The 14,269-nt window shown below is 48.3% G+C and overlaps 2 protein-coding genes across 3 annotated transcripts in view; one reads left to right on the forward strand and one right to left on the reverse strand.

Moving 5' to 3' along the window:
* Positions 1-6,043, reverse strand: part of SAMD4B (sterile alpha motif domain containing 4B) — a 37,911-nt gene extending 31,868 nt beyond the window's left edge. For both annotated transcript variants that reach the window (XM_037819036.1, XM_037819034.1), the window contains exon 1: positions 5,929-6,043. The gene's annotated coding sequence lies outside the window, so the exon portion shown is untranslated. The remainder of the gene's footprint in view (positions 1-5,928) is intronic.
* A 3,888-nt stretch (positions 6,044-9,931) lies between these two features.
* Positions 9,932-14,218, forward strand: GMFG (glia maturation factor gamma). The gene is made up of 7 exons (XM_037819761.1): positions 9,932-10,072; positions 10,530-10,626; positions 10,750-10,799; positions 11,595-11,644; positions 13,096-13,178; positions 13,833-13,906; positions 14,054-14,218. Exons 1-7 carry the CDS (start codon positions 10,070-10,072, stop codon positions 14,123-14,125), a joined length of 429 nt encoding a protein of 142 aa, XP_037675689.1. The 5' UTR covers positions 9,932-10,069; the 3' UTR covers positions 14,126-14,218.
* Positions 14,219-14,269: the final 51 nt, after the last annotated feature.

Raw genomic sequence — 14,269 nt, forward strand, 5'->3', positions numbered from 1 at the left:
GCCACATGGGTTTTCTCGTTGTTCCTTGAACATACATATGTATCAGGGCTTCTGCACCTGCTGGTCTCTACCTGAAATGCTCTTCCCCCCAGATGACCACATGGCTGGTTCCTTCTCATCAATCAGATCTGGGCTCACATGTGCCCCAATCTTCCTACTCTTTCCAGCAGGAGTCTGTGGTCTGATATCATCCTTGTGAGGTATTTCTTAAAGGCTGCAGCTCTCCCCAAATGCCCAAACTGTAAGATCAATGAGGTAAGGGAGGCCTGTGGCTGTATTCTTCACTGATACATCTCCAAGCACAGAAAGTCCAAGTCCTAGCATAGCATCCAGAACACAGCAGACCCTCAATAAATATTTGGGAGAAATTTCCCCACCTTGGAACAGTCTTTTCTCCACATGCCACAATGTTCAGATTAGAATGTCCCACTCCAAGATCTTCTCACAACTGGTGCTTTCTCATCTTTCAGGTATCAGGTTCAACTGTTACCTCCTCAAAGAGGCCACTTCAAATCACCCTGACACACTCATCACATTACGCGTTCATTTCCTTCATAGAACTTATCATTACCTCATTTCTTTGTTTGTATATCCTCACCCATCAGAATATAAGCGCCATGAGTTCCAGGACCTTGACTGTTTTATTCACTGCTGTATTTCCAATACCTAGGATGGTGCACACAGTAAGCACTTCATAAATTGTTTAATAAATGAGTGCAGGTTAGAGACATTTGAGACTTGCATACTCTGCACACTGCTGTTCTGCACCTTGTCCTCAACCAGTCTCTAGTCAACAAGTTTATATTAAAACTGATTAAAAAAAAAAAGGCGAAAACAAAAACAAAAAACAAAGTTCTACTCACTGTAACCTACTTAACTCTCTTCCAAAGTTCTGAGCCCTGAGAACCCAAAGCTGAGGTAACTGGACTAAACACCAGTACTCTTGGATTCCACTGACCTGATGACATCACCAAACCAGGTAGTTCACCTCATACCTGACTTTCCTAGAGAGATCCCAAAGGAAACTCTGGTTAAGTCAGACTAGCCATAAACTTGCCTTGGACCCAAACAATCAGAGAAGAGAATGATTGGGGCTGGGGAACAGTGTGGAGGGGAACTACCACCAATACTCAGAAAAGTCATGGGATGGAAGAACAGTTCTGTGTGGCTCAGAAAGCAAGAGACTGAGTTCTAGAGTACAGGACCCAAAACATGACTAAGGATCTGTCATCCACTCACATTTACTCAGGGAAGAAACTGTTTCTAAACAGTTTCCTTTGCTGAGGATCTCAGGAAAGATTACTTTTTCCACTGTGGCTGCAAAGGAGGTAGATTTAAACCAGGGTTGCTGACAGTCATCTATGCCACCACAAAGCTTAAGCTTGTGGAGGATGAAGCTAACTCAGTGGAGAAATGGGGGGAGGTTCCTAAGAATACTGTTTAAACTCCTGGATGCAGCTAGGCCTGAAGCCATCCTAGAATTGGACTTTTTAGTTAACATGAGCCAATTAACTCCCTCTTTTGAGTAAACCAGCTTGAGCTAAGATTCTGTCATTTATGTGTTTAGTCCTGGCTGATACAGGCTATTTTTTTTGCTAAGACTGAACACTTATGTTCAAGGCACTGTTCTAAGTATTTTTTAAGTATTAACTCAATTAATCCTTATAACAATTCTATGAAGTTGAATATGATTTTTTAGCTGTAGAAACCAAGGACAAGATAAATTAAGTAATCTGTCCTAGGTAATTTGGTAAATGACGACATGGGAAGCAAATCCTGACTGTCTGGCCCTAGTGTCTGCATACTTAACCACTATACTATGATGCCCGATTATTCCCAACCCTATATGAACAGAAAATCCAACTCTCTGACCCAAGCCAGTACCATTTTGACAAAGACACTTCTCCTCAATTTCATCATCTGTTAATGAGAATAATGGTAGTTTACCTACCTCCTAGGGTTCCTATAACTATTAAATGCGATAATACATGCGAAGCACTTAAACAGTGCCTCGCACATAGTGAGCATTCAAGAAATAGCCAACATCACTAATATTACTCTGTAGGTCACTAAAGTGAGGCTGACAAATATAATGCCGATGGAAGGAAACTGCCTTCATATCTGTCCATCAGGTGATGAGAAGAGACGCCAAGGGTGAGAGTTAAGGAGGCTTTCCTGTCTTTGGCCACTGCTTAAACTGCTTCCTCTGCTTAAAAGGTTTATCATCTCAAGCCCTATGGAACACTACCCAGCCCAAATACCACCTTTTCCATCTTACCTTTCCAATTAAAGGGCTCCCTCTTGCTGCTGAATTTCCACAGTACATAATGTGCACCTCATGTTATGCCCCATGTACATGCCCACCCCTTCTACTGGACTGTGAGCTCTCTGATGGCAGCGCCCAGTGTTAATCCTATGGTCTCCTTTTCTCAGCCCTAGAAACAAACAAAATCCCTTGGAAAAAGTGGAAAGCCCTGCAGGGTCCCCAGACTTAGAGGGATCCAGGGGGGCTGAGAAGCCAACCAGGATGGGGGTGAGGCAGGGCTCCAAGAAGAAGACTTGGGGTAGTACAGAATCAGATAGGAACAGTTATGGAAGACAGCCTCCCCTAGGAAGAGAAGCAAAGTGGGTTGATAGAGAAAAAAAGGAGGTTAGAGGAGAGGTGAGGGGTAGGAAGGTATGCTGAACCAGAATGAGATCTGAGAAACTTGGAGAGTTCTGGCCAAATGCAGAAGAAAGAGCTACGAATTCTCCAGTGAATCCCAATGACTGAGAGAGAAACAACAGGTTCTACCTTGGAGGATTCAGAGAGGAATAAGACATGTCCCTATACTTTCAGAGTCCCAGTCCAGTGAGGATTAGTAGGCAAGTACTGAATAACTTTAAGGGAGAAGGTACACTAACAGAAATTCGGTTAAGGGCTCTGGGCAGTGAGGCACAGAGGAAGGAGACTTGAAGGGGGAGGTACCTATGTGGAGAGGGATGGACAAACAGAGATGATCACATGTGCTCAAGGAGATACCAATTTACAACAGAAACACCAAATACCAGGGGGGCCAGAAAGATAGGCCAGAAGAAGAAGGTGCTGAGAAAAAAATCTAATATGGGACCATTCAAAAGTATGATTCTGAAGTAACTGCTCAGAGGGTGGAGTAATAGTGTAGAGAAGCCAGGATCCTTCCAGGGAGGGTAATTAAGTCTTTCTGGAGGATGTGTACTTAGCAAAGGGGACTCCCAGGTAAGTGGGGGTGGGCAGTAAGGCATAGAAGGCATACCCTGAGGCATCTTTCAGAGGGCTTTCTGTGGTTCTTAAACCTGACAGTGTCAGAATCACCAGGAGGTCTTATTAAAAGATTGCTGGACCCTGCTCTCAGATTTTCTGATTTAGTAGATCTGGGGTGGGACTCAAGAATTTGCATTTCTAACAAGTTTCCAGGTGATGCTGATGCTGCAAGTACAGGCACCAGACTCTGAGAACCAGTGCCACAGGTGAAGGGATCCTTGATTGAGGAGGCCCTCAAAGGGGAAAAGGAGAGAGAGGGCTTCTGAAAGGAAAGAGAGGAGAGGAGTCTTCAGGAAGTCTCTAAGGAGGGTGTTAAGGGTCTCTTGGTCTCTGAAGAGAGGAAGGGTCTATGAGGACAGGGCTTAAAGAAAACAGTCTGGAACAAAGGACTGTGAGTGTTAGGATTTCAAGTGGGGAGAGGTCTCTCACAGGATCTTTGAAAGGAGATATGGAGGCCCCTGGATATGTGGAATCTGGAGGATGTTGGGGGCCTCTGAGGGGATAATGGGTAGGGTCCTTTGAAGGAGGCTCAGAGAGTACCTGAGAAGGGTCTCTGAGATGAATTTAGAGGAAAGAGAATGGGGGAGATGAAGATGCTGTAAATAGGGAATCTAAAGGAAACAAATCTGATAGGGTCCTGAGAAAGGTTTCTTAGGAATATCAAAGGAAGACCTGAAGGAGAGTTTTGAGGGACTCTTGGGAAGTACTGGGAGGGGGGGCGGGGGGCGGGGTTTGCTGAGGCAGGGCAATTTTGGAGAAAATTCTCTACAGGGTGTCTGGGGGAGGTATGGTCTTCTGCGAGAGGTCTTGGCTATACTGGAGTAGGATGACAGATCTTTTAGGAAACACTCTGCAGATGTATCAGATGAGAAGAAGTCTGAGTAAAGCTTCCAAAAGGGTGAATGGAGAAGAGTGGAGAAATTCTGGGAGAATTTCTAGGGGAAAATGCTTAGAGAGTTATTTAGAGGGGAGATTTGGTGAAGTCTTCTATAGGGGATTCTAGAGGATTTGGGGGACCTGTGAGGGAAAGATCAAGGAGAGGAATCTCTAAGAGAAGTCTCTTAGGAAGCAGGGGGTCTCTGAGTGGTGATTCAGGGGATTCTAGAGGTATCAGGAGAATCTCTGGGAGGGATTTCAAGAGCATATCTCAGGAGGGCTGGTGGGCTTGCTGAGGGAGATTTCAGAGGGTCCATGGTCTCTGAGAAACGTTTGTGAAGGGGTCCTGAAAAACTCTGCATCTCAGAAGGGTCATGAAGAGGATCTTCAGAGTCTTTCAAGGCAGTTAAGAGGGAATTAGAAAGTTCACCTAAAAATAGTTCTAAAGGAGGGATTTTCAGGGGTTGTCTAAAAGGGGTTCTAGCAAATATCAGAGAGGAACTATAAGGGAAACTTTGGGATGACAAGCAATTTTTGAAACATGGTGTGTGCTGTGGGAGATTTAGGATATGTAAAAGGGATTTTGGAAGAGGCTTTTGGAATATAGAAAAGTTCTCTGGAGATTTTAGGGAGTCTCTGGAGAAGATTTTTTGTTTAAGTGAGAAGGGTCTCATGGGAAGATTTTAGGGTATGTGAAGATCATCTCTATGGCATTTCAGGGGATAGATTTGAATGCGGACATGAGTGGGTTTCTAGAAAAAAACTTCTGGAACCTGGGGAAGGAATCCCAGGCATGACTTTTGGGATGAGACAGGGGCAGGGCAGAGGGGTGATGTATGTGCACAGGAGTTGGAGGCAAAATGGCAGTAGGAGGTGGGAACCTCCAGGTGAGTTTCTGGGATCTGTGGCATTGCAGAGTCTCTGAGTAAGATTTTTTGGAGTACTTGAAGGAGCTCTTCAGGGAAGATTTTCAGGATACATCAAGGGTTTTATGAATGGGGTGGCTCTGAGACTTGGGAGATATGAGAGGAAAATCTCCAGAGACTTCTGGAATGGGGGCAGATGGGAAGGAAAATTCTTAGGATCTGTGAAGTGGAAGTCTGGGGAGATTCAGAGGGCCTGTGAGGAAGATTGCTAGGTAGGCAACCAGGTCTCTGGGGGGAGTTTTGGAATGAGGGGTAGGGGTCTGGTGGAGATTTCAGGTGGTCTCTCTGAAGACTTTTAGGATTTGCCAGGAAGGCTTCTGGGGAATACCTCTGGGTAAAAGAGGAGAGAGGGAGATTTTAGGGGAGGGGCCCCTGAGGAAGATTTTGAGACACAGGAAAATCTTTGAAAAAGACTGGCAATAGGAAGACTTTTGGACCCTACAAGGGGGATGCGGAGGGTTTTCAAGGAGTCTCTCAGGTACATTTGGGGGATCTGTGGGGATGCCCTCCAAGAAAGTGTCTGAGGTAAATCTGTGGGGGTTCATGAGAGAGGTCCCCCCTGCCCTACGCCCGCCAGGCCCCTAGACGATCTGGAGGGTCTGAGAAGAAATTGGGAGGGAAGCTTCTGAAGGGGCCTGCGAGAGCGGTTCGGGAAACGGGCGCGAGGGAGTCTCCCGAGGCGCCCCTGACCCTGGAGGCCCGCGCACCGCGCCCGTCGCCGCCCGCGGCTCGGGGTCCCTGAGGGGGCGGGGCCGCCCGCACGGCCTGGGTTGCCCTGAGGTGATCCCCGCGCACCCCGACCCGCCGCAGCCCCGAGTCTGCCCGGCCCTGCCCGAGACTCACCGCCTCGGCCGCCGCCGCCGCCGCTCGAGCCTCCTCAGGCCACCGCCACCGCCGTCGCCCCCCTCTCTGGCCCTCGAGCTCCCCTCCTTCCTCTCGCACCGACCACCGCCGCCGCCACCGCCGCCGTCGCGCTGCGTCACCGCGCCGTGCGTCACCGCTCCTGGCCCCGCCCCGACGGAGCCGCCGCGCGCTGCCATTAGCTGACGCCGAGGTGACGAACAGCGCGCCAGCCAACGGGCGACCCGGGCAGCCCGAAGGGCGGGAGGAATGCGAGGAGAAAGGCGGGGCTCGGAAAAGATTGGAGCGACGGGGGTTGAACGATGCCCAAGAGGTCCGCCCCCTTTGCCCTGGGATTGGTCGGACTTGGGGGTGATGGGCAGTCGATCAGGCTAAAGGCAATCCAAGGAGGCAGGTTGGTAAGGGGAGGAGCGCGCGCCGTGTTGCCTAGGGCAACCCGCCTGGCGGAGCTGAGAAGTGGGCCTCCTGCCCCGCAGGGGGCAGTCACGTGCCCGTCTACCTCAGCAGCCAGGAACGAAATCACAATTCCTTATTCTGGCGTTCAAAGCCCCCTTTTCACAGCCCCTCTGGTGTGGCCCAACTAAAGCCTTTGCCCAACTATGCCCCTGACCGTAGAGGTGACCTAAATTCGAACTCAGGATTCTTTAGTCTCGACTTTTTCACCTCATCGCACGGCCTTCTGAGACTTGCTGCATCTCTCAAATGGGAATAGGAATATCTATACTTTAGGATTGAAAGAGGGAATGCATACAAAGCGTTTAGCACAAGGGAAGTGGTCAATAAAGAGAGTCATTATTATTACTATAATCTGTTTATTCGACAAATTTCCCTGGATCAGGTGAACTAATTAGAAGGTTCTGTGGTGACAGAGACAAGGCTTAATAGAAAATGTAATCAGGATGGAGTGTAGGGTTCAAGGCAGGGAGTGGTAAGAAATGAGCAGAAGCGCCATGTTTGGCCACTTGGAGAGAGTTTAGTTTTGTCCCGAAGGCACTAGGGAGCCACGGAAAGTCAAGCAGGGGAGGGTCCTGGTCAGTTGGGGATTTTGGAAAGAGGCCTCTGGCTTCCATTTGGAGGGTGGAATTAGAGGGAGTGTGACTCCGGGCCGAGAGCCCAGGCAGCTGGGGTGGACCCGACAGGAGAGGGAGGTTTGCACCAGGGCTGGACTTGGGGGAGGGGAAGAGGGCTGCGCAGGAGTCTGAGTAAAGAGGCCAGGGCTGGCTGGCTGTGTAGGGGGAGAGACGTCCAGGATGAGGCCTTCTGGCTGGGAGATGAGGAGCACAGTGTGGGACACCCAGCAAACGTGTCCAGGAGGCTGCAGAATCCCCCTGGATCTGCAGATTAAGTGAGAAATTGGAGCTGGAGGCAAAGGTTTGAAGATCACCAAAGATAGTAACTGAGAATGTGGAAGTTTGCTAGTCCAGGGAGGGTGTGAGGGATGAATGGAGACAAGGACCCAACAGAGCCTCCAGAAAAGGGGAACATTTAAGGTTTGGGCAGAGGAATTGCTACTCTCAACAGAAATTGAAACAGAAGAGCCAGAGAGAGAGGAGGAAATCCAGGAGAGGGTAGCATCACAGACGCTGTGAGGAGAGGCCATATTAAGCCAGAGGTAAGGGGACATTATGCCCTACATTTAATAACGACTTTCACACCATATAGAATGGTTGTGCTCGATGGATGCCAGCTTATTCATTCATTTGATAATATTTCTTGAGTACCTAATATGGGCTAGGCACGCTCAAGGTGTTGGAAATACAACAGTGTATGAGGCAGACAAAAATCCCTGCCTTCATGAAGCTTACATTCTAGTTGGGAGATACAATAAATAAGGGAAAATGTAGAAGGTCACTTGGTGGTAAATACGATGAAGAAAAATAAAGCAAGGAAAGGGGATGGAGTGATTGGAATCAGCACGATTTTGAATGGGAAAAGGACCCTTTGATCAGGTGAGTTCTGAACAGAAATCTGAAGGAAGGGGTGAATCATGAGGATATTAGGGAAAGAGGGTTCCAGAAAGAGGGAACAGCAAGTGCAAAGACCCTGTGGCAGGATCATTCATAGAACCACAAAGACTATGGTTGGAGTGGAGTGACCAAGTAATGGATGACAAGATGCAAGACTAAAGGAGGAGGAGGGTGACAGCTAATTTAGTTTTAAGGGCCATTATAAGGACTTTAGCTTTTACTGGAATGAGCCATGGGAGGGTTTTGAGCAGAGGAGGGATGTCAAAGATTTGAGGATCACCAAAGATGTTAGGTCTTTATTATGATCCCTCTGGCAGTGTGTGAACAATAGACTGGGGGTGGGGGAGGGGTAGAGGCAGGAAAACAGGGAGGAGGCTGCGGTTGATAGTTCAGGCAGGAGATGAAACTGGTCAGGACAAGGACAAGGGACCATGGAGGCGTGTGAAAAGTGGTTGGTTTCTGGTAATATTTTGAAGTTCAGAGCTGACAAGTTCTGGTGTAGGTTGTGAGAGGAAAAAGAAAGGAAAAGGATGACTCTAAGACATCCAGATGGCGATGTCAAGTTGTCCATTAGATGTAAGAGTTTAGAGTTCAGGAAGAGGTCCAGGATGGAGAAGAAATTTGAGCATCCTCAGCGAAAACCAAGAGACTGAATGAGCTCAGTAAGAGAGTAAGATGCAAAAGAGAAGGGGACCAAGGACCGAGCCCTGGGACAGTCTGATGTTGAGAGGCGGAATCAGCAAGAGAGACTGGGCAGGAGCAGCCAGAGGAGTAGAAAGAAAACCAGGTAAATGTGGCATCTTGAAAGCCAAGGGAAGAAACTGTCTCAAGGAACAGGGAGTGATTGATGGTGCAGTTGCCTCTGATGTGGTAAGATGAGGACTGAGAATTGACTATTAGCTTTAGCACCAGGGGGGTCATTGGTGACCTTGACAAGGGTGATCTTCGGGTGGCCAGAGTGAAAGTCTGATTGGAGAGGGTTTAAGAGAAAATTGGGGGTAGAAATTGGAAGCAACAAGTGTAGACGATTCTTACAAGTTTTGCTGAAAAAGGCAAAAAATGAATGGGCAGTAGCTGGATGGGAGATAGGGTTTTTCATTTTTAAGAAGGGAGAAATAACACCGTGTACAGGCTGAAGGGAAAGATCCAGCAGAGATGGGGACACTGATGATGCAGGAGAGAGAAAGACAATAGCTGCAGTGATGCTCTTGAGCAGGTGAGGGGGTGTGACTCCAGGTGTGAGTGGGGGCAGGTAGTATGTCCGCCCATTAGTATGGAGGGAAGCCAGTGCACTGGGTGAGTAAATGTGGGGAGGGCATCCTGTAAAAATTCTCTTCTGTTTGCTTATATTTTCTCAGTGAAAGCTATAAGGTTTTCTTATAAATGACTTCCCTTTTATCTCTCCTTTATATGACAGTTAGGACATTATATTGATTTTTTTATTTTTATTTTTGTATGTAAGTAGGTTACATTATCTAGGAATTCTAGGAATTTCAGGATGTGAAAAGGTGACAGCACAAAATATTTTCAGTAAAAGAGGGGATACTGGTCCAATAAGATGGAACACCATTATTGTAGGGTCTTGTGGGCCACTGTAAGGCCCATGAGACTGAATAAGTCCAGGAAAAAATTTGCCATTATCCAAATGGTGCAGACTGTCTCTGGTCTCCATTTCCCCATCAAACATAATGGGTGACCAGCAAAAATCTCTAAGCTCCTTTTTCCAATTCTGGAATTCAAATATTCCAGATGAGGAAGTTGAGGAAGGCTTCTTAGAGGAAAGGAGGAGCAAAAGATCTCATTATTAATATCTGCTGTTTCTTGAGCCTGCCCACCATGCTGGGAGATGTGTGAGGCTATTTGACTTTTACAACAATCCCAAATCAGAGGGGTGAAGTTACTTAGCAAAGGTCACACAGGAAGGCAGCATTCGAACCCTGGTCCGAGTGATTGCAAAACCTGGGAGGTTCTGGCAGAAGAGGGGAAGGAAGGAGGGGAGGAGCCTTCTATGACAGTTGTCTCAGAACGGGCATAAACAGGATGTGGTGTTAGATGAAAGCTTCCCCCTACCCCACACCCTGCCCCCCACAGCTCTCATCCCCACCCCTAGAAGACAGCGGAACTGAGGAAAGAAGAGGCCTTCGGACAGAAAAGCCATGGTCAGGGGGCCAAGGGTCGTCTGGGAAGGGCTGGGGGGCTGAGGCTGGGGCAGGGAGGGCACCTGAGTGGAGATCAGGCAGTGGGGCTGGAGGCTGGAGGCTGGAAAGTGGTCTTGTCTGCTGCAAAGGGCTTAGCTAGGGAAATAGAAATGGTGGTTCCGAGTTTAGACCCAGGCAAGTGGATCCCTGAGTCTCCTTGGGGGTTGCCCAAGGGTACCCGCTGAGGGGGCCGGGGTGGGGCTGGAATCCAGCCTCTGCTCTGCTCCCCCAAGCTGTGTGCCCAGGCAAGAAGCAGCATCTGCTTCAAGGAAGGGGTGCCTTTTCCTAATTTGTATGAAGGCATCTTAGGGGCTAGCATGGTCCTTCTCTTCATTAGTGGATGGAGAAACTGAGGTTTAGGGAAGGGGGCAGGGGCTGAGGCCAGGTCAGCTCAGCTCTTGCTGGGTCCCTCTGGCAGTCTGACTCCCTGGTGGTGTGTGAGGTGGACCCAGAGCTAAAGGAAAAGCTGAGGAAATTCCGCTTCCGGAAAGAAACAGACAACGCAGCCATAATAAGTGAGTGACACCCTCCTCTCACCCCCCACAAGGATGGGAAGAGGGTTGGGGACTAGCAGGGAGGGCTGGGCTACTGTCCCCCATGGGAGAAGTATCTAATCCCTGTGTGCCATCCCTCCCCAGTGAAGGTGGACAAAGCACGGCAGATGGTGGTGCTAGAGGAAGAATTCCAGGTAACAGGCTGGGGTGGGGGTGGGGGGTTCCCCAAGAGGTCCAGGATGGGACTGGAAGACCCAAGGGGCTGGAACAGATGCTAAGAGCTTGGTGTTTGAGGCCGGAAAGATCTGGAGGTCAAGTCCCAGCTCGGCTGTGACCTTAGGCAAGCGACTTGGCCTGTCTGGGCCTCTGTGAAATGGGAATAACCAAGAATACCTATCTCAAAGGGTTGTTTGGGAATTCAATGAGTTAATCCATGTAACAGGTTTAGAACAAGTTCTGGCACATAGTATATGCTCAATAAAGCGATTAATAATAGTGGTAGTAGTAATAGTAATTTGGCACTTAAATGAAGGAGTTTCCAGATACATTAACAAAAAGCTAGGGGAAATCGTTTATCAAAGGGTGGACCTAACTCTCTGTAGGCCTCAGTCAGATGGAGATGATAATAAGGCTTACCTCATAGTTTTGCAATCATTATTCAGTAAGGATTTGTCAGAGGGTCCATGGAGACTGGAGCTATTTGAGCTGGGATGGGGATTGGCTAGGAGCTGGACTCCTTCAGGCCCTTCCAGAGGAAGTGTAATGAAGTGGTTACATTTTGCCCTCAGAATCAAATCTGAACTCCGCCGCTTACTGACTGTGCAACTTCAGGCCTCAGTTTCTTCATCTGTAAAACAGCCAGTAATAGGACTCTGGGAGAGTTCAATGAATTAATCCACACATGTTTCTTAGAATGGTGCCTTGGCACATAGTAAGTGCTTATTTGAAGGCAGCCATTGCTTTTTTACTGTCCTGTTTTCTTGTCCCAGGACATTTCCCCAGAGGAACTGAAAAAGGAGTTGCCAGAGAGACAGCCCAGGTATGCTGGGGGGTAGGGGGTAGGGTCAGGCCATGGGGAGAGGGGCTACTATGGTGGTGGGACAGAATCAAGGACAGATTGCATTCCAGTCTTATTCATGGCCTCTGTGTTTGAGACCAAGAGTTCACATCCCAGGACTTTTTGTTTGTTAATATTTTATTGCAGATATTTATGTTGATATTCACATGTGGTATTGGTTTTGAGTTTCTTTTTTGTACAAACCTGGTCCGGTTTTGTTTCCCACGTTATACTTGCTTCATTTTTTTTTTTTTTTAAGGAAGTTTTTCTTCTTTTTCAATTATCTGGAATACTTCCAGTAGCAAAAGAATTATTTAACCTTTAAAGATGAGATAGAATCTTCTGTGAAACCACAGGAGCCAGATGCTTTTTTGTTGTTGTTGGGTGGAGCACTCTGACCACTTTCTATCTTCTGTGGAAAATGGTCTCTTTAGATTTTCCATCTTGACTGGGGTTAATTTTGGGGACCTCGGGATTTTGAAACTCAATCTCAGGCTATATATCTCAGCCAGATCCAGCTTCGTGGGTCAAGGACAAGTGCAGTGTCACAGCGTCTCCCCCACCCCAGCCCCCTTGCTTTGAGACTGCCTTCTTGGAATTCTTAATCATTTTATCTTTGAGTCTGTGTTTAGTAAATGAAATCTGTTAGGACGATGGAGCATGAGCTGGGAGCTTCAAGCCTCGGCTCACAGGCGACTCCACTTCCCACCGCCTCCCTGGATCGGTTTTCAGCTACCCGCTCCCTGCCAGGTGGAGGGAGGGGGATCCTACATGCAGGTGCAGGGCGGGGCAGGGTTGGGCGCATGCGTCTTGCACGATGAGTTCCAGCGCGCCCTCTACAGGCGTCCATGAGGACCTGCAACCTCCCTGCGAGTATCCTCGAGTCCAAGGGAGACCGACATTAAATAGCAAATAAAAAACACCGTGAATGATCAGTCAAGAGAGAGACTACAGAAGAAAGGGAAAAGCCTTTTTTCCTGTTCTTTGAACAAGGAGCTCTGCATTTTCATTTTGCACCAGGACCAGCAATTAGGTAGCCGGGTCTGGTCTCGGCTAGTGTTCTAGAGCACTGGACAAAATTGCATAGTGGATGGGCACTTCGCTGTGGTGCTGGAATTTCCTGGATTCAAATCTTTCCTCTATCCATAGCACCTTGAGGAAGTGGCTTCACCTCTCTGGGCCTCAGTTTTCCCATCTGCAGTATGGAGGATCATAAGAGCACCCACTTCATGGGATTGTTGAGAGAGTCAGATAAGCACTTACTATTATTTTTTAATTAATCATTTGTTGGGTTTGAGGCCATTACCACGGGTTCCAGGCGCTAACCCTAGGTTCTCAGTTTTAGTCAGGTTTTATAGGTTGTGGCTCAGGTAATGGGCTTTGGGCCTGGGCTCCAGGCCGTCCTGACTTTGAATTCCCTTTCACTGGTGTAGATTCGTGGTTTACAGCTACAAGTACGTGCATGAAGATGGCCGAGTGTCCTATCCTTTGTGTTTCATCTTCTCCAGCCCCGTGGGTGAGACACAGCTCTATTCCTCCTGAGGAAAGGGGCTTAGGCTCCATCTGTGGGGTGTGGAAGCATGTCTATGCGAGTGTGTGTGTATGTAGCTGTGTGTCAGTGTGTGTGAATGTACGTAGATGCCTGTGGTCAAGTTTGAGTGTGTGTGTGACTATATATGAGGGCGTGAATGTGTGCAGGCACCTGCATGCCTGGGTGAGAGAGTGTGTATGTGATAGTGTGAATGTATTAGAGTGTGGATATGTGTGAGTGTGTGTGACTCGGTGAGTATGTGAGTGTGTGGCATGTGTGGCGTATGAGTGTATCAGCGTGTGTGTAAGTACTGGTGCGTGTGTGGTGTGTATGAGTGCTGAGAGGGCAAAAGGGTGGAGTAGGGGGCTCCAATTCATCCCAGAGCCCACCTATCCTCTTCAGTCCTGAGGCATAAGCCAGCCCTTAATCAGCCTTTTACCTAGAAATCTCTCCCTCCCCCCTAAATCGTCTCCAGGAAATCACAGAATAACTTCAAGACCCCCAAACAACCCTAGAAACGGAGAATAGCCTCCAATAACCTACTTCAAACAGCAACTAGAACCCTTAGGACATTCCTAGAGTCCTAAAGAATGCCCCAAGGCCCTGCAGTTATGCTCCTTTCTCTTTCTTTCCGTGCAGGCTGCAAGCCCGAACAACAGATGATGTATGCTGGGAGTAAAAACAGGCTGGTGCAGACAGCAGAGTTGACAAAGGTCTGGAGCCTGAGCTGAGGCTCCAGGGTCTTAGGGAGGAAAGGGTTGGGGTCCTGGACTCCTGGGTCCTGGGGGAGGAGGGGGCTGGAGTACTTGGTGTCTCAATTCCTGAGTGGATCATGATCCTGAGACCCCTTCCTTGCCTAGGTGTTTGAAATCCGTACCACCGAAGATCTCACAGAGGCCTGGCTCCAAGAGAAATTGTCTTTCTTTCGTTGACCTCTGGGCTGGGGACAAGAATTCTCAATGTCTGAGTCCTCTAGGATCTGCATATCCAAGACCCTAAAGAAATTAAAAATGCCAGAACTCTGAGATCCTCAATTCAGGCTGGGTTTCTCCCATTCACTGCGAGTCTAGCCGGCA

Source organism: Choloepus didactylus, chromosome 27, assembly GCF_015220235.1.
Source record: "Choloepus didactylus isolate mChoDid1 chromosome 27, mChoDid1.pri, whole genome shotgun sequence".
NCBI lineage: Eukaryota > Metazoa > Chordata > Mammalia > Pilosa > Megalonychidae > Choloepus > Choloepus didactylus.